This window comes from Typopeltis vanoorti, chromosome 5, assembly GCF_054136105.1.
Source record: "Typopeltis vanoorti isolate ZY-2024b chromosome 5, IOZ_Tvanoo_1.0, whole genome shotgun sequence".
In the NCBI taxonomy this organism is placed as follows: Eukaryota; Metazoa; Arthropoda; class Arachnida; order Uropygi; family Thelyphonidae; genus Typopeltis; species Typopeltis vanoorti.
The window spans coordinates 172206479-172227008 of NC_143553.1; the positions used below are offsets into that span (position 1 = coordinate 172206479).

Sequence of the window (20530 nt, forward strand, 5' to 3'; positions counted from 1 at the left end):
GGAGTAGGAAGGTTATAGATGGCGTTCCACAGGGTTCAGTCCTGGGATCATTACTGTTCAATCTTTATGTCAATGATATTGTCATGGGACTACAGGGATTGTGGTTCTGTGACAATATCATCTGCAAACAGGTGAACATCTGAACATCAATGATATTGTCACAGGACCACAATCCCTGTGGTCCCATGACAATATAATTGACATAAAGATTGAACAGTAATGATCCCAGGACTGAACCCTGTGAAGCTTGGAAGGATTATCAGTATTGGTCTGATGTTTTGACTTTTTAAGAGGATTTGAATAAGCTGGAAGGTGGGTAAAGCATGGGGATATCAGTTTAGTGCAACTAAATGTAAGGTTTTAAAATTAGGGATCCACAAATGGGATGCTTCGTACTCACTTGGTGGAGTTATACTAGAAGAAATGGAGAAAGCAAGGGATCCTGGGATGATTGTGGCTAGAGATTTGAAGTTTCAAAGACATATTGCAAAGGCTGTGAGGACATCTCATAGAATAGCAGCAATGTTGAGGAGAACATTGACCACGAGAGGTAAAAGTGTGCTTTCCCATTTGATAAAGCTTTAAACAGACCACATCTGGATTTCTGTGCAGTCTGGTCACTGGGATTTGATGGGAATGAAGTAGCCTTGGAGAAAGTGCAGAGACATATAACAAAAATGATATCACAAATTAAAGATACCAAGAAATCATATACTTGGTTTTAATTCTTTATCCAAAGAAGCAAAACAATGTCTTGTGTGTGAATATATTCACGTCTGAGCCATTGTATATAGAGACTAATGTCTTCACATCACTTGCCTTAGTATGTGTCCCATAATGCAACAGTGTAAAAACGCTATGCATAATTGGAAGGATTGCTACCCAGACTGGTTTTGACCTTTATTGAGGTCTCATCAGTGGAAGCCAGACCTAGGAGAGATAATGAAGTAATGCAGAAATCATGTATATCTCATATACAAGTAGCCAAAGGTGCTAGACCTTATTAATAAAATTCTCTGGGTGAGAAAAAGATATTCAATTTTTTTTAACTTGGTTCTATTATACATTAAAGATACCTAGAAATTATATACATGGTTTAATCCTTTACCCAAGGAAGCAAAACAATGTCTTGTGCATATACAAGTAGCTCAGGTGTAAATATATTTCAATCCCAAGACATTGTTTTGCTTCTCTGGATAAAGGATTAACCAGGTATTTAATTTTAAAAACAAGTATTTAATTTCTTGGTATCTTTAATATATAATAGAACCAAGATAAAGAACTTTCAACAAAAATGATATCAGGAGTGTACAATGTTGATTATGAAGATAGACTGATGGCATACTGACTGTAGAGTTTGGTGGATAGTAGGCAAAGTGGTGCAGAGGGGGGGGGGTTATGATCGAGACATTTAAGCTCTTGAACTGTTATTATCATATTAACACTGACACTGATGAGATTTTTCATATGGTAGAATGCAGGAAAGAATCAAGGATAAGGGGCCATCTCTGGAAGTTGCAGAAGAAGATTTTTAGTAAAAGGGTAAGAAGTAATTTTTTTTGTATTGAGCATAGTAGGAATTTCGAATGCATTGCCTAAGACAATTGTGAACATACAGACCAGGGATGAATTTAAGGAGTGACATGATGGTCTTTGTGTTGATCTCTCACAGTAAGTCTTGTGACTTCATGGAGGTCAGAAAAATAATAATAATTTGAACTTCTTTTTTGGATTATCAATGCTGGCCAAGTACCCATAATGGATACTTGGCCAGAATATTTCACTGATAAAATATTCAACAGTTTTTTGAAGTAGTTCTTCCAAATTAATAGTTCTTCGTTTTGGTTTTGCAGTAGGTATCTTGCCATCTTTGCCTTTTATTCTTAGTGTTTTTGGGGACTTCTTTTCTTTGGTTCATAAGGAATAAACTACCTGGTACGTTTATCTTGTTTTATGGATATTTTGATATAGTTTAGATTTCTGACTTGATAGCTTGGGTATAGTTTCCTTATCATTTCAAAAGGCAGTAATTGATCATTTAGTTCAGTGAGCTGAATATGTATATTGTTTATCCTCTGATAAACAATATATTGCTGTTTAATGCCATGTTTCTTTATCAGTTCTTATAGTTTGTGATACCCATTTACCTTGAGAAGATGAAGTCTTGGTGTCTAAAGATTTTTTTCTGCTTCTTCATGGATGGACTGGGCAATAAGTAAAGCTCTAAGATGGTTCTTCAGGCATTGTGCTTTCCATTAATTTGTTTTGTAGTGCTTCTTTATACTGGGTTTTATGCTTAGGGCATTTCAGTGATATTTATTTGCTTATTTATACGAGGTATACAAAAATATATATACCAGATTTATGAATTATGTAACTATAAATTATTTCCTTATAATGAATGATTATGTTTTGAGAGATAGGTTTGTCATTATTACACTTGAATAAAAAAAAAATAAAAGTTAACTTTTTTTAAAAAAAAAGGTTTTTATATTAATTTAGCTTCACTGTTTTTATTTAAAAGTTCTATTTCAGTTTTATTTATTTTGTGTGCTTTGTTTGTATTATCTCATTAACAAAAAAAAAAAAAAAAAAATTCTTAAACCTGTTTTAGGAACTTCGTCGTGGATATGTTTGTGGTGACAGCAAAGATAATCCTCCAAAATGCACTGAAGAGTTTACAGCACAGGTAATTGTTTTAAATCACCCTGGACAAATTGCAAATGGCTACACTCCAGTATTAGACTGTCATACTGCACACATCGCATGTAAGTTCAGGGAAATCAAAGAGAAATGTGACCGCAGGAGTGGCAAGAAACTTGAAGGTAAAGTTATGTTTTTATATTGTTCTACTAATTATATTATGTGCGAGTATAAATGTATACATGAGATATTTATTTGATGAATGGCGATATCTTCTGTGCATTGTTATTCACCAAGTGGAAATGTGGTAGCTATCACTGTCAATAGAAGTAGTGAACATTAAAGTCTTAATTCTTTCTGTAGGCTGTTAGGAATCCAGAATTGAGATTTTACTTCTCATATTACAAAGTATGTTTTAGTGAATAGCATAGTTTATAGCAGTACATTACATTTTATGCAGTATGTAATGTATGTATGCTATATGAATGCATGGTGTTTCATTCACAAATATCTTTTCATAAGTATAAGGAAATTGTTCTTTTACATATTATGTAGGGGAGTATTCTTTTATTTTTTTTTTCTTGTGTGTGCAATCCTATTATTTACACTGAGTAATTTACTCCTTCAGCTCCAAGTGGTTTAACTCCTAACTTCTAAATAAAAAGAAAATACCAGAAACTAAACTTGTATATAGATTCATATCCAAAAAAGTTATATATCTCACATATATATCTTATCTTCTAAATGAATATATTAACCATTAAACTTATTGAATCTTCAGGCATCTTTATAACCAAAAAATAAAAATCTTTAATTTACAAATAATAAGTCTTAACGCGGTTTTGATTAACGTGGCGAAATTAATTGTGACAGTCGTTTGATATAAGTGGCAATAGTTTTGATTAACGTGCCTTTAAATTTACCATGCAAAAACATGCAAGCCTCATGGCGTGAGCATGATGATGTAATTTCTCCCATGCAGCCGTGCTCCCAGAGCCTTGGTGCCAGCCAGTTACTTTAACGGGTCTACAACACAGACTATTTTATCCAAAGCTGATGAGTATTGTGAGCAAGGTAAAGTTGCATCTACATCTGCAGGTATGCAATGCACATGTAACTGGAGTGCTATGATAGTTGAAATGGAAGATCTGTTGATTATTTGGCTAGAAGACTGCAATCAAAAGAGAATTACAATTAGTGCCTATAATATCATGGCCAAAGCTCTAAGCCTATTTTCAAGACTTAAAGACACTAAATATAAAGAAGACAATTCAAAATTCGCAGCTAGCAAAGGCTGGCTTGAAAAATTTAAATCTAGGGCTGGACTAAAGAATGTGAAAATAACAGGTGAAGCTACAAGTGCTGATGAAGATACTGCATCTACATTTCCTGCTGAGCTGCAGAAAATTATTACGATTACCACCAAATTTTCATATATTCACATATCATAATTTTCATATAGATGAAACTGGCCCCTATTGGGAAAAAATGCCATCTAGAATGTTTATATCAAAAAACAGAAGCAGCGCAGCCTGGCTATAAAGTATCAAAAGATTGCTTACAAGGAGAAGGGCGATCAGGACACCCATGAGCAGTACAAGGCTCAAGCTAGGAAGGTTACCAGCATAGTAAGAAAAGCTAAATCAGATTATGAGAAGACCTTAGCCAAAGAGATCAAGGGTAATCCCAAAGAGTTCTTCCGCTATGTGGCAAGTAAGAGGAAGAATGACTTCGGAAGGATAACCTTAGTGGGTGCTGATGGTATTGAGGTGACAAAATCAGATGTAATAGTCGAGTTACTGAGTGATCACTTCTCAAAAGTCTATCACCCAAGTGAGGATATCTCTATACCTATAGCAATACCTAATGTGAGAATTGAAGCTAAAGAATCAAAGGTATTAAATATATTGCGAAACTTAAATGCAAACACTGCGGTAGGCTTAGATGGAATATCAGCTTGGGTGTTGCGTGAATGTGCAAATGAATTGTCAACCCCTCTTACCTGGATATTTAATTTAAGTTTGAACTCTGGTATGGTCCCTAGGGAGTGGAAGTTAGGCAAAGTGGTTCCTTTGCATAAGGGTGGCTCTAAAACTGCAGTATTGAATTACAGACCAATCACCATCTCAGGAGTAGTGGTAAAAGTATTGGAAAAGTTGGTTAAAGACAAAATTCAAGAATGGGTGGATCAGGATATGATACTCTATAGAGGCCAACATGGTTTTGTTAAAGGTAGATCCTGCCTTAGCAATCTATTAACTATCCATAATAGAATAACATCAGAGTTGGACAAAGGAACTGGCTACACAGTGGTACTTCTGGATTTTGCTAAGGCTTTTGACAGGATACCCCATAGAACACTGTTACGCAAATTGGAGCAGATGGGAATGGATATTAAATTGGTGATATGGATAGGAGAATGGCTCAGGGAGAGATACCATAAGGTGGTGTATGGAGGAGCCGAGTCCAGAATGAGGCAGGTGACCAGTGGTGTGCCTCAGGGCTCTGTGCTTGGGCCAATGTTGTTTAATTTGTATATAAATGATATAGGAAACGGCTTAAAGGGAGATATTCAGTTGTTTGCTGATGATGCAAAGTTGTGTAGTGCAATAAAAAATCAAGCTGATGTTGAAAGTTTGCAGGAGGATTTAAATAAGCTGGTAAAATGGGCAAAAGAAAATGGATGTCAGTTCAATGTGGAAAAGTGTAAAGTCTTGCATTTTGGGATTAAAAGATTATCAGCTGTGTACTACATAGATGGAAAGGTACTCCAAGAGATTGATGAGGCTAGGGACTTAGGGGTATTGGTAGATAAGGAGATGAAGTTCAGAGGACACATTGCTAAGGTGTCCAAGATTGCACATAGGATTACTTGGTTGTTGAGGAACACACTGACATCCAGAGATAAAGAGGTTATTATTCCCCTTTATAAAGCATTGATACTTCCACATTTGGATTACTGTGCTCAGGTCTGGTCACCTGGATTCCTTGGAGATGAGGAGGCTGTGGAGAGGGTTCAGAGAAGAGTGACCAAGTTGGTGAGTGATATAAAAAATGCTCCCTACATTGATAGATTGAGAGCTTGTGGATTGCAGAGATTGGTTGATAGGCGAAGAAGAGGGGATATGATAGAAACATTCAAATTACTAAAAGGTTTTTATAGGATTGATGCAGGGGAAATGTTTCAGCTGTGTGATAGTGATGGAAGAACAAGAGGTCATCTCTGGAAATTAAAGAAGAGTGTGGTTAACAAAGGTGTCAGAACAAGGTTTTTTGCCTGGAGGGTGGTGAATGAGTGGAATTCATTGCCTGACTTTGTTGTGAGCTCTTCATCTGTAAATGAATTCAAGAAGAGATATGACAGATATTGTTTTGCTAGCTTGGGTCTCCCGCGATGAGTCTACTGACTCCATGGAGATACCCGTAATAATAATAATAATAATAAATAATAACTGTTATGCTTGGAGGGAATACTATCATCATCATCAAATACCCTCAAGGGGTGTACAGGATATGATAGTACTACATGAAAAAAATTACATCATTACTAACTTCCTATCTACAATTTTCCTCCAAATCAGTCTGTTACTTGTCAAGACTCCAACATTATCAGATCTTATATTTCTATTGTCTAAGGCACTTTGTACCATATCAATCCACCTATATCTTTCCTATACCCACCTATAATTACATCGGTGGATGTAATTATCAATGAGGTATCAAATCATCCACCAATTGGTGAAAAGTGACCATGAGGTGATTACTTGGGTGGTTGCCAGCAGTGCAAGGGCCCCTGTGAAAAAAGGGTATATGTGGAACTACAAGGGGGGGGGGTGATTATGAAGAGCTCAAGAGACAGCTTGCAGGTGTAGCATGGAATGAGGAGTTAGCTGGAAAACAGATCAATGCAGCTTGGGGGATTTTCAAAAAATATTTAGTAGATGCAATGTCTAAATGTATACCATGGGTGAGAAGGTTAAATAAGGTAGGTGTGAGATGGATGAATAAAGAGATTAAGCATGCAATACAGAGAAAAAGGGCATTGTGGAGGCAGCATAAGAGAAGTGGAAGTAACCAATTTCATGAGGTCTACAAAGACCAGGCAAGGAGGGTGACTTGGTTGGTGAGAGTAGCTAAAGAGAGGTGTGAACAGCAGTTAGCTAATGAAGCTAAAAAGAATCCTAGGGAGTTCTTTCAATATGTAGCCAGCAAAAGAAAGAATGATTATTGAAGGATGACATTGATTGGAGGAAATGGTATAAAGACAGCTGTTGCAGAATGTGTGGTGGAGATACTTAATGAGCAGTTCATAAAGATCTTTCAATCTTGTGAATGTGACTTCATGGAGAGATTGAGAGCAGTTGTTGATGGGGAGGAGAGACTGACTGTAAGTGAGCAAGAGGTGTTTGGGGAGTTGAGTAAACTAGATGTAAATAAGGCTGTGGGACTTGATAATATATCACCGCGTATTCTGAAGAAATGTGCCAGAGAGTTGACACCTGCCCTGACATATTTTTTTAATATGAGTCTTGCACTTGGTCAAGTCCCTAAAGAGTGGAAGGAGGGCAAGATTGTGCCACTTCATAAAGGAGGTGATCGAACTCAAGCATCAAACTATAGGCCTATCTGTGTGTCAGGTGTTGTGGTTAAGTTGTTGGAGAAGCTTGTGAGAACTAGGATCCAGAGTTGGGTTGACAACAATGGTATAATCTTTGATGGACAGCATGGATTTGCTAAAGGGAGGTCGTGTTTTAGTAATCTACTTACTTATTACAATAAAGTGACTGCTTCCTTGGACAGAGGAGAAGGATACACAGTAATATACTTGGATTTCACAAAAGCTTTTGATAGAGTACCTCATAATAAGTTGACAGTCAAACTAGAGCAGATGGGGTTGGATATTAGATTAGTGCATTGGATTGGAGACTGGCTATCTGATAGGTATCAACAAGTTGTGTATGGGGGTGCAATATCCAGGAAAAGGAAAGTCACTAGTGGAGTGCCTCAGGGATCTGTTTTAGGGCCATTACTATTTAACTTGTATATTAATGATATTGGCGAAGATTTGGATGGAGATATTCAGTTGTTTGCAGATGATGCAAAGTTGGGATGAACCATAAAGAGTAGTGAAGATGTTGTGGCCTTGCAAGAAGACTTGAATAAATTGAGTGATTGGGCAAGCAAATGGGGATGTGAGTTCAATGTTGCAAAATGTAAGGTTTTAAAATTTTGAAAACAAAAATGGGATGCAGAATTTATGCTTGGTGAGGTTGTATTGTCAGAGGTGGAGGAAATAAGAGATCTTGGGGGTGATGTTGGATAAGGATCTGAAATTTAGGGGACACATAGCCAAAATTGTGAAGACAACACAAAGGCTTCTGGGAATGATGCGAAGGACACTGACTTGTAGAAGTAGGGAGATTCTTGTTCCATTGTATAAGGCTTTGATTAGGCCACACATGGACTATTATGCCCAGATTTGGTCACCGGGTTTTCAGAAGGATGAAGATATGATGGAAAGGGTCCAGAGGCGACTGACTAAGGTGGTTTCTAACCTCTGGAATGTGGAGCATGAGGAGAGATTGAGAAGATGTAATTTGCAGAGTCTGCTGGACAGGAGGAGGGGAGATATGATAGAGACCTACAAGTTGGTAAAGGGTTGTTATAGGATCAATGGAGGAGAAGTTCTACAGAGAATAGTGGGAGATCAGGGGAGAACCAGAGGTCATCCCTGGAAACTGTATAAAGAGGGTGTGCGTTGGGGAGTGAGAGGCAGGTTTTTTTCATGCAAAGTTGTGAGTGATTGGAATGCCTTGCCTGAGAGTGTGGTGTCTGCAAGGAGTTTGAATGTGTTTAAGACGCAGTATGATGAGATGTGTGTGTGAGATAAAAGGACCTCCTAGATGAGTCTTTGACTCCATGAGGTCTTTAATAATAATAATATCTTGGTCTTCCTCTGAGTCGTTTTGCTGCCAACCTGGCAGAGAACACTTGTTTTGCTAATCTTTCCTCACCCATTCTGTTTAAGTGACCATAGAAGGAGAGAAGGAAGAGGGGAGATATGATAGAGACCTACAAGTTGGTAAAGGGTTGTTATAGGATCAATGGTGGAGAAGTTCTACAGAGAATAGTGGGAGATCAGGGGAGAACCAGAGGTCATCCCAAAACGACTCAGAGGAAGACCATCTTGGTCTTCCTCTGAGTCGTTTTGCTGCCAACCTTGCAGAGAACACTTGTTTTGCTAATCTTTCCTCGCCCATTCTGTTTAAGTGACCATACCACCTGAGATTAGCTCTGCTAACACATTCCTCGATGCTGACAATGTCAAGTTCTTTCCTAATATCCTCGTTTTTAATATGATATTGTCATTGATGGCATCTGTTCACGCCTCTAATCTTTCTCAGGACTCTCATATCTGCGGTCTCTAGTCTTTGGTCAATTGTTTTACTTCTGACCCAGCTCTCAGATCCATAAGTTAAAACTGGTTTGAACACTGTCTTGTATACAGCTAATTTAGTGTTCCGACTAATTTCTCCCTTATTCCATATGAATTTATTCAATTGACTTTCCACCATACCAGCTTTGTTGATTCTGTTGCCTATTTCTATATTTAATTTACCATCTTCAGAAAAAATCATGCCTAAGTAGCTGAAATGTTTTACTTGTTCCACAGGTTCTCCATTCACAATACAGTTGACATTTTCAATCATTCTGCCTATTTTCATTGTCTTTGTCTTTTTATTGCTGACCTTCATACCATATCTATTACAACAGCTATTCAATTTAGATGGAGAATCTTGCAGACTTGTAGCAGATTTATTTAGAAGAGTAACATCGTCTGCAAAGAGCTGACATTAACATCTCCAATTTTGATATCATGTTTAATACCACTTTCCTTCATAATGTGATCCATATAGATAATGAACAACAGAGGGGATAATGTACATACTTGTCTCACACCAGATTTAACATTAAACCATCATCCTGTACTTCCTTCAATTCTAACTACTGACTTACAACTCAAATAAAGACTAAGTATTGCTTGATATAATGCCCCATGGACACCATATAACTGTAACGTACTGAATAGCTTCTCTCTTCGCACCTTGTCTTATGCCTTTTCTAGATCAACAAAAGTTAAATACAGATCTTTGTTATATTCCCATGATTTCTCGACTATTTGTTGTAAAGTGAAGATCTGAACCTGACAGCCTCTGTTGGCCTGAATCCAGCTTGTTGTTCACCAAGCTTTTCTTCCACAATTCTTCTCAACCGTTTCTCAAGTATACTTGCATAGATCTTGCCAGGAACACTCAGTAGGGAAATACCTCTGTAATTCTCACATTGAGTTTTATTTGCCTTTTTATATATGGGTACTATGAGGGCTCTACTCCAGTCATCGAGAATTCGTCCCTCTGTCCAGGCTTTATGAACTATGCAGTGTAGCCACTGTAAGACTCTTATACCACCATACTTCAGCATTTCTAGTAGCATATCATCTATTCCTACTGTGTTTCCACATTTCAAGCCTTTGATGGCTTTTTCTACTTCAAGTATGGATATGTATTCCTGACTGTATGCCTGTTGAGTGTTTTTTACCACTGTACTATCACTGCTTGTTTCATTTAGCAGTTTTTCAAAGTAATTACTCCATACTTCAAAGATATCTTTTTCTCCCGTTTTCATGTCACCTTTATCATCTCTAACTCCTTTTACAGCACTCTATCCTCCATTCCTAAGCTTCTTCAACAACCTCCAGAATATCTTGCCACCTTCTTGATATTTATTTTCTATATTCTTGCCAAAGTCTTCCCATGACTTTTGTTTAGCTAGTTTTACACATTGTTTAGCATTCTTGCATTTGTCTCTGTATTCTCTAAGAGCACAAGCTGACTTATTTGCCAGGAACTTTTGATATGCTTTCTTCTTTTCCTTCACTGCCTCTTTAACTTTCTGTGTCCACCAGGGAGTTCTGATTTTTTTATCCTTGCAGACAACCTCGCCACATGCCTGTCTGGCAGACTCAATCAATGTTTTCTTCAGTTTGCCACTAAATCTGCAAGGTTTGATTCCTGTTTTCAAACTCTTTCATTTTTTCTTCAATAATCTTTGTGTATTTTAGTCTACAGTTCACATCTGAGAGCTGCTCAACTTTTATTCGCTTTAAAACTTTCTTACATGTTATTCTTTTCAATATGAAATTCAATTTTATCCTTCTCAAGACTAAATAGCGATCACTTCCAATTTCAAATCCTCTGTACACTCTGGTGTCCTGCACCAGGGAGAAAACATCACTATCAACAATAATATAGTCAGTGAGACTTTACTTATTCCTGCCTCTTCTCTCCATGTGAATTTGTGCACATTTTTATGTTGGAACATGGTGTTAGTAATAACCAGTCCATGTCCTGAGCAGAAATCCAACAGATATTTGCCATTATTATTAGCTTTGCTCTTTTCTCAAAATTTTCCCAAGATATTTTTGTATGTCTCACAATCATTTCCTACTCTGCTATTTAGATCCCCAACAAGGACCAACTTTTCCCTTTTCATTGTGTCTGTTGCGCTTTTTCTAAAGCCTCAAAAAATTCCTCCACTTCTACCTTAGTAGAACCTTCTGTGGGACCATAGGCACAAATAAGTCTCATTGTCCAGTTCCCCATTCTGATATTTGCTCACATCACTCTACTTGAGACCGTCTGCCACTCAAGAAGATTAGCCTTATATTTAGCGTTGAATACTATGGCTACTCCTTCTTTTTCTTGATTGTCATTGCCTGAATATAACATTTTGTATTTATTGCTCAGAAAGATCTAGCCAGTTTTTGTCTTTTTTGTTTCAGTCACCCCTATTATGTCGATCTGGTACTTATCTAATTCCTCAGCTTGCTCCATTTCTTTGCCATTCAGGCTTCTTACGTTGATAGTACCGATCTTTAACTCTGGTGATGTTGAGTTTGGGTTTGTTTTCAGATTTGTTCCAGTATCTGACTTCTCGCTGTTCGCCCTGGTTCCCTGGCGAAAACAACGGGGCATTGTTTAACCGGGCGACACCCCAGCTGGCATGAAATTTTGTCATGTTGTACCATCATTTTTTATTTTGCTTTAACCAATAAGAATACAGTTTGGTCGGCTATAAGAATACAAATCCCAAATTGCCAGCCCATGCTCGTTCGTTCAGTATCCAAGTAGATACCCAACAGGGTGCACCATGAGAAGGTGAGGATTGGACATTAGGTCAGAAGCCCTGGTCGGTTCTCCGCATTCCTTTAAAGGCTATGTGGAGGTCTCCTCTCAGTTATACAGTTTTGACCCTTAAGCACCAGGGAATACTAATGGAGATTTTAAATTGAAGCGACTGTTTGCCTGTCGAACTCAGAACCCAAGGGCTTTAAAAGGATGTAACAAGAACTCTTTATCTGTAATTTGGCGGGCGAATCAGAACACTTGGGTTACCCAAAGTCTATTCGAAGATTGGTTTAAGTCTTATTTTTGCCCAGCAATTGAAGCTTATTGCAAGAGAAATAACTTAGCTTTCAAAGCTCTTTTGCTTTTATATAATGCACCTGGTCATCCAAATTCTCTTAATGATCTGTGTGAGAATCTGAAAGTGTTATTTTTCCCACCAAATACAATATCATTGCTACAACCTATGGACATGGACGTCATTGCAATTTTCAAAGCCTATTTTCTTAAGAAGACATTCTCAAAGGCAGTAGAAACAACAACGGGAGAAAACGTGATTAGGCTCTGAGCATTTTGGATAAAATTTAACATTAACCACTCAATTGAAAACATTCCTGACTCGTGGGAGCAAGTGTCTTCTAGCTGCATGAAAGCTGTTTGGAAAAACCTTTTGCCAGAATGCGCTAATGACTTAGGTTGTTTTCAAAATCCTGTGAGCAACATGATTGAAGAAATCGTTGCAATTGGTGAAGGCCTTGATTTTGATGGTGTTCATGCAGAAGATGTTAAAGTATTATTGGATTCAAATTCAAAATATTTCAGTGACAACAATCTTGAGAACAACAAAGCGCATATGAAGACAACGAACAAATTGAATGTGAAGATGAGAGATAACATTTTAAAGGAGATAACATTTGAAGAACTGAATGGAATGTTTTGCAGTTTAGAATTGCTTAAGCAGCAAGTAATGGATATGGATCCAGATGTTAATCGAAGAATGCTTGTTTGCCGAGGCATAGAGAGTCATTTTGCTTTTTATCATAGAATTTATGTCGATAAGAAAAAAACTAAAACTGTTCAAACGTCTCTTGATAACTTCTTTTGATAAAAAATTGCAGTAACTAATGTAAGTACAAGTATTTATTAAACATTTATTTTGCATTCATTTTTTATTTTTCCTAAAAGAGTACCATATAAAACGAACTATTAATACAGTAATCAATCATGGATGAATTGTGTTTTTTACCATTGATTATTATATTTGATTGATGCGATTTTGATATACGCAGTAAATTCGAGGGATTAATTAATCTCATTAATCGAGGGATACCTGTATATGCAACATTATCAGCAATTTCATCACTTGTAGAATTTACTTCTGTGTGAAAGTTTCAATATTCTACTTTGAAGAAATAGCTAAAACCATATCAATAACTTCAAATTACTCTTCAGACTGAGAATCCTAAATAAAACAACAAACTTTACTGTGCTTATTTCTGCATGAACTGGAGAACAATAAAGTTTCTTTCAGTTTTCACTGAATAAATTCTATGTGGATTCATGCAAAGAAACTTTACTTATCAGTCTTTTAATGGACTTTTGACTTTTGTCCTGATTCTTGTTCAATCTTCATATATTGCAGACACAGAAACTCCACATTCTCCTCATGCTGTTTTCTATTTTCTTCCTTCCCTTAATGTTCTTTTTTCTTCTGTACATGCTTAGAAATACAACAGAGCAACTTCTGCTCTAGTCCACCATTGTGCACTGCCATCTTTGTTTTCAGTGCTGTACTTGACAGTTCTTTTCATAGTGCAAAAGTTTATTAATTTTAATTTCATAATTTTCTTTAATTTCACAAGATTTTACCATTGAATTAAGTTTGCTTAATTATTTCTGCAATGTGAAAGTCGTTTATAAGTGATACATTTATTTATCAAATAAATAAATTTATTTGATATCAGTTAGACTTCAGTGGCCAAAATTAAAAATAACATTTTCAAAATGTCTTGCTCATAGCATACAAAGAAGAAACTTATGTTTGAATAACAACTTTACAAAATAAAAGTACATGAGTAGATGTAATTACAAAAAATTAGAGATGGGGGAACTTATGCAAATAAATATTTAATAGATGCAAAATTTTCACTTTAGTATCAAAAACATCTTCAGTACAACTGAAGATGCCATTTTTTAAAATTCCTGATTTTTAAAAACTATGTGTGTGTGAGAAAATTTGAATTATTAGAGGAATCATACAATAATATCTCCCATGGGAGAGGAGGAATAACTCAAGTCCATCGGGTCTGTTTAAATTGAACGGTGTAAAAAAGTCTCACAACTTTCTTTATATATGCATTCTTTTCTTCATGCTTACATGGTGATCAGAATACATCTTAGAAATTATGGAAACAACTACTGTTAGAGTAAAACTTCAGTTTAATAAAAACCAAAATAATCACTTGACATTTTGACCTTCACATTAAAGTCATCATTGGAGTATACACATATATATACAAAGATTTAGCATACCACGTAGATTGTAGTGCAGCTACAATCTACATGGTATGAGTGGTATGCTAAAGTTACTGGTGAACCATTAAAACTATTAACGACCTCATCATCATCATCAAATTCCTGCCATGTACCCTCAAGGGGTGTACAGGATATGACAGTACTACATGAAAAAATTACATCATTACTAACTTCCTATCTACAATTTTCCTCCAAATCAGTCTGTTACTTGTCAAGACTCCAACATTATCAGATCTTATATTTCTATCGTCTAAGGCACTTTGTACCGTATCAATCCACCTATATCTTGGTCTTCCTCTGGGTCGTTTTCCTGCCAACCTGGCAGAGAACACTTGTTTTGCTAATCTTTCCTCTCCCATTCTATTTAAGTGACCATACCATCTGAGATTAGCTCTGCTAACGCATTCCTGGATGCTGACAATGTCAAGTTCTTTCCTAATATCCTCATTTTTAATATGATATTGCCATTGATGCCATCTGTTCACGCCTCTAATCTTTCTCAGGACTCTCATATCTGCGGTCTCTAGCCTTTGGTCAAGTGTTTTACTTCTGACCCAGCTCTCAGATCCATAAGTTAAAATTGGTTTGAACACTGTCTTGTATACAGCTAATTTAGTGTTCCGACTAATTTCTTTCTTATTCCATATGAATTTATTCAATTGACTTCCCGCCATACCAGCTTTGCTGATTCTGTTGTCTATTTCTATATTTAGTTTACCATCTTCAGTAAAAATTGTGCCTAAGTAGCTGAAATGTTTTACTTGTTCCACAGGTTCTCCATTCACAACACAGTTGACATTTTCAATGATTCTGCCTATTTTCATTGTCTTTGTCTTTTTATTGCTGACCTTCATACCATATCTATTACAACAGCTATTCAATTTAGTCAGAGAATCTTGCAGACTTGTAGCGGATTTATTTAGTAGTATAACATCATCCGCATAAAGCAAAGAGCTGACATTAACATCTCCAATTTTGATATCAGGTTTAATACCACATTCCTTCATAATGTGATCCATATAGATAATGAATAACAGAGGGGATAATGTACATCCTTGTCTCACACCAGATTTAACATTAAACCATCTTCCTGTATGTCCTTCAATTCTAACTGCTGACTCACAACTCAAATAAAGACTAAGTATTGCTTGATATAATGCCCCATTGACACCATATAACTGCAGCGTATTGAATAGCTTCTCTCTTGGCACCTTGTCATAAGCCTTTTCCAAATCGACAAAACTTAAATACAGATCTTTGTTATATTCCCATGCTTTCTCGACTATTTGTCGTAAAGTGAAGATCTGATCCTGACAGCCTCTATTTGGCCTGAATCCAGCTTGTTCTTCACCAAGCTTTTCTTCCACAATTCTTCTCAACTGTTTCTCAAGTATACTTGCATAGATCTTGCCAGGAACACTCAGTAGGGAAATACCTCTGTAATTCTCACATTCAGTTTTATTTCCCTTTTTATATATGGGTACTATGAGAGCTCTACTCCAATCATCGGGAATTCGTCCCTCTGTCCAGGCTTTCTGAACTATGCAGTGCAGCCACTGTAAGACTCTTATACCACCATACTTCAGCATTTCTGGTCGAATATCATCTACTCCTGCTGCCTTTCCACATTTCAAGCCTTTGATGGCTTTTTCTACTTCAAGTATGGATATGTATTCCTGACTGCATGCCTGGTCAGTGTTTTTTACCACTGTGCTGTCATCACTGCTTGTTTCATTTAGCAGTTTTTCAAAGTAATTACTCCATACTTCAAGGATATCTTTTTCTCCTGTTTTCATTTCACCTTTATCATCTCTAATTCCTTTTACAGCACTCTTTCCTCCATTCCTAAGCTTCTTCAACAACCTCCAGAATATTTTGCCACCTTCTTGATATTTATTTTCTATATTCTTGCCAAAATCCTCCCATGACTTTTGTTTAGCTAGTTTTACACATTGTTTAGCTTTCTTACATTTGTCTCTGTATTCTGTAAGAGTAAAAGCTGACTTATTTGCCAGGAACTTTTGATATGCTTTCTTCTTTTCCTTCACTGCCTCTTTAACTTCCTATGTCCACCACGGAGTTCTGATTTTTTTATCCTTGCACACAACCTCACCACATGCCTCTCTGGCAGAATCAATCAATGTTTTCTTCAGAGTTTGCCACTGAATCTCCAAGGTTTGATTCCTGTTCTCAAACTCTTTCATTTTCTTTTCAATAATATTTCTGTATTTTAGTCTACAGTTCACATCTGAGAGCAGCTCAACTTTTATTCGCTTTAAAACTTTCTTACATGTTATTCTTTTCAATATGAAATTCAATTTTATCCTGCTCAAGACTAAATAGTGATCACTTCCAATTTCAAATCCTCTGTACACTCTGGTGTCCTGCACCAGGGAGAAAACATCACTATCAACAATAACATAGTCAATGAGACTTTTCTTATTCCTAGCCTCTTCTCTCCATGTGAATTTGTGCACATTTTTATGTTGGAACATGGTGTTAGTAATAACCAGTCCATGTCCTGAGCAGAAATCCAACAGATATTTGCCATTATTATTAGCTTTGCTCTTTTCTCCAAATTTTCCCAAAATATTTTTGTATGTCTCACAATCATTTCCTACTCTGCTATTTAGATCCCCAACAAGGACCAACGTTTCATTTTTCATTGTGTCAGTTGCTTTTTCTAAAGCCTCAAAAAATTCCTCCACTTCTACCTTAGTAGAACCTTCTGTGGGACCATAGGCACAAATAAGTCTCATTGTCCAGTTCCCCATTCTCATATTTGCCCACATTACTCTACTTGAGACTGACTGCCATTCAAGAAGATTATCCTCGTATTTTGTGTTGAATACTATGGCTACTCCTTCTTTTCCTTGATTATCATTGCCTGAATATAACATTTTGTATTTATTGCTCAGAAAGATCTCACCAGTTTTGGTCTTTTTTGTTTCAGTCACCCCTATTATGTCGATCTGGTACTTATCTAATTCCTCAGCTAGCTCCATTTCTTTGCCATTCAGGCTTCTTACATTGATAGTACCGATCTTTAACTCTGGTAATGTTGAGTTGGGGTTTGTTTTCAGATTTGTTCCAGTAGCTGACTTTTCGCTGTTCGCCCTGGTTCCCTGGCGAAAACAACGGGGGCCTTGTTTAACCGGGCGACGCCCCAGCCGGCATGAAATTTTGTCATGTTGTACCATCATTTTTTATTTTGTTTTAACCAATAAGAATACAATTTGGTCAGCTAAATCCCAAATTGCCAGCCCATCCTCGTTCGTTCAGTATCAAAGTAGATACCCAACAGGGTGCACCACGAGAAGGTGAGGATTGGACATTAGGTCAGAAGCCCTGGTCGGTTCTCCGCATTCCTTTAAAGGCTATGTGGAGGTCTCCTCTCAGTTATACAGCTTTGACCCTTTAACGACCTCTGGTGAAAAAAAAAAAAAAAAAACTTGTTGCATCAAATCTAGAGACCTGTTATTATTATGATTATCTATTAGGTTACAAAATTAAATTAAGCTAGAGAGCAACATGTTCACACAAAAAGAGCTAACCTCAGGTGACATTGTCAGTTAAACAGAATAGGAGAGGAAAGGTTAGCAAAATGTGTTTTTTTCCCCTAAGATGGCAGGAAAGAGACCCAGAGGGAGACCAAGATCTGGGTGGATTGGTTCAGAAGTGCCTTAGAGGATTGAAATCTAAGTTCTGACAGATAACTTGGATAATGTGATGTGAAGTTATCTGCCTCAGTATACTAATAGCCTAGTTAAAAAAGTTACTGCATCTGTAAAAGTTTTGTTTGCTTGTGCATGGATAAAGGATAAAAACAAGAATATTATTTCTTGTCACGTATAATGATCTTTTGACACTTACTTTAAACAATACCCAATCCTGCCCATTACTATTTCTTTTGCAAATTCTCTTAATACACTTGAGTGCCACCTTTATGCAACAGAACTATCTTACCCTATTTCCACTCCCTTGGAACCTTGCCTGCCACCAGGCAAGATTCCAAGGAAGAGGAAATGATTTGTGCCAGCCAAAATAATTCAGGTGTCACGAGAAGTAGTGGTGTGTCAAGAGGGCTCCTATTTGAGATAAGTTTTTTGAAATAATTAATAGTATATAAGTGTGTGTGCATGAGTAAGAGTTGCTATAAAAGTTGTATATGCTTGCAGTGTTATTAGTGTGTGGGATTTTTTGTTTAAATTTATTTAAACTTCTTTGACATTAGAGCTCAGTATAATAACCAGCGAAGGAAAGATGGCGGTGGCTTTGTCCATGCAGGAATTCAATTTCGATTTCAGTCATTTAATGAAATGTGAGGTGTACTATATGTACTGGTTTGATTATATAGATAAATTGTGAGTATTTAAGGCAGATGGAAAGAGGGTGTGTGAGCTGAATGAGGATTTGATGAGTGCTAATATGTTGATAACTGAAAAGTGTTAGTGGTGAGAATGCCACGAGGAGGATGGGTGCTTATCTGATAGAAAAGGATGGTGTAAAAGAGCAGCGAAAAAATGTTAAAACGAGAATGAGCGATCTGAGAAACTTAACAATAGATGGTAAGAAAGTTGAAAATTATGTGGATGAATGAGAGCGAAAGTGTGACAGAAGATTTGAAAGATCAGTTGGTTAAGATGAGGCAAGAGAAAATGAATGCAGAATGAAGTTAAGAGAATTTAAGATATCTATGGGACAGTGAAAATAATGAACACAAATAATGTTGGTATAAAAGAGGTAATGAATGACCTGTGAGTGGCATTGTATGGTGATTCAATTATTAAAGGAGCAAGAGTCGGTAGTTGTAATAGGTACAAATGACTTGACTGCAAACAAAGAACCCATGAGATTGAATATCATGAGGTTGTTGAGATGGATAAAAGAGAATAGTGTGATAGGAATGGTAGTAAGCATGTTGTCCAGGTATGACAGTGGTGAGATGAGGCAGAGAGCAAAGATTATGAATGATATGTTAGCAGAAAGGAGGGCAGTTTGTTAATGTGCAAAATGAGTTTGAAGGACGAAGTGAACTGTATAGGAGCGATGGACTGCATGGTTTTGGTGTGAGCCCCTTGGAGAGACTGCTGCTGGAAGGTAAAGAAGTGAATCCAGAAAATGAATCTGATCAAGTGGTAAGTGATGTGAAAGAACAGAAGAGTCAGATAGGAGAGAGTGAAGAGGTTGTTGTGAATGAAGAAGTGAGTGGCATGAGCGTAGAGAATGGGAGAACAGGTGTACAAGACAGACAGGGAAACGAGGAGGCTCAGGGTGGACAGAGGACACAGCAAAGGAAAGTAGATGCTCCAAGAGGATGTGAATGCTTGTTAAGACAAAAAGGGAAGGGAAAACAGTTGGATCTGAAGAAGGTTCGAAGATGAATAAGGAGAAAAAGAAATGGCTCGAGTTAAGCATGGAGAAGTCACATCAAATAAGTTGTGTTAGTGGAACCAGCTATAGATCTAGTAATAAGCTGCTGTGTTTGTTATACAAATGCTAGAAGTGTCAGAAACAAAGCAAATAAAATGGTTGCATTAATTGAGTCTGTTCACTCAAAAATTGTTGGAATAAATGAGACATGGTTGGATGAGGACAACACCCTGACAGGAATAGAGATGGAAGATATGATGTGTTTCATGAAGATAGAAAGAATAAAAAGGGAAAGGAGTGCTATTGATGACAGAGAAAGAGTTATGTCCATACAAAGTAGAGATGAAAGAGGGAAATAGTGCCAGTGGTTTTGAGGTAGCATAGTGTGAGAGGTTGAATAGAGTGAAATACTTAGTTGGATGTTGATATAGACCTGGTAATGTGGATGGTAGTGACTATGAAATGTATCATCAAATTAGCCAAGCAAATAAGAAAAAGGTGATTTTGACTGGGATGATGAGATAGCAACTTAAAGTAAAGAAAATGAGTTTCTTGAGTTTTTGAAGGACAATTACCTCAGACAGTATGTAACAGAGGGCACCCGAGGATTGAGGCTCTTGGATTTGATCATCTCATCAGAGGATGTAATTATAAATGAGGTGTCAAATCACCCTCCTGTTGGTGAGAGTGACCATGAGGTGATTACCTGGGTGGCTGCCAGCAGTGTGAGGACCTCTGTGAGAAAATGTAGAACTACAAGGCTGGTAATTATGACGAGCTCAAGAGACAGCTTG

General features: G+C 37.0%; 1 protein-coding gene across 1 annotated transcript in view; it reads left to right on the forward strand.

The window, feature by feature from the left end:
* Window positions 1-20530, forward strand: part of LOC150107062 (elongation factor 1-alpha 2-like) — a 103785-nt gene that overhangs the window by 75370 nt on the left and 7885 nt on the right. Inside the window, exon 5 of the mRNA XM_090392933.1 lies at window positions 2615-2825. Within this exon, the coding sequence (XP_090249059.1) occupies window positions 2615-2825 (211 nt within the window). The remainder of the gene's footprint in view (window positions 1-2614; window positions 2826-20530) is intronic.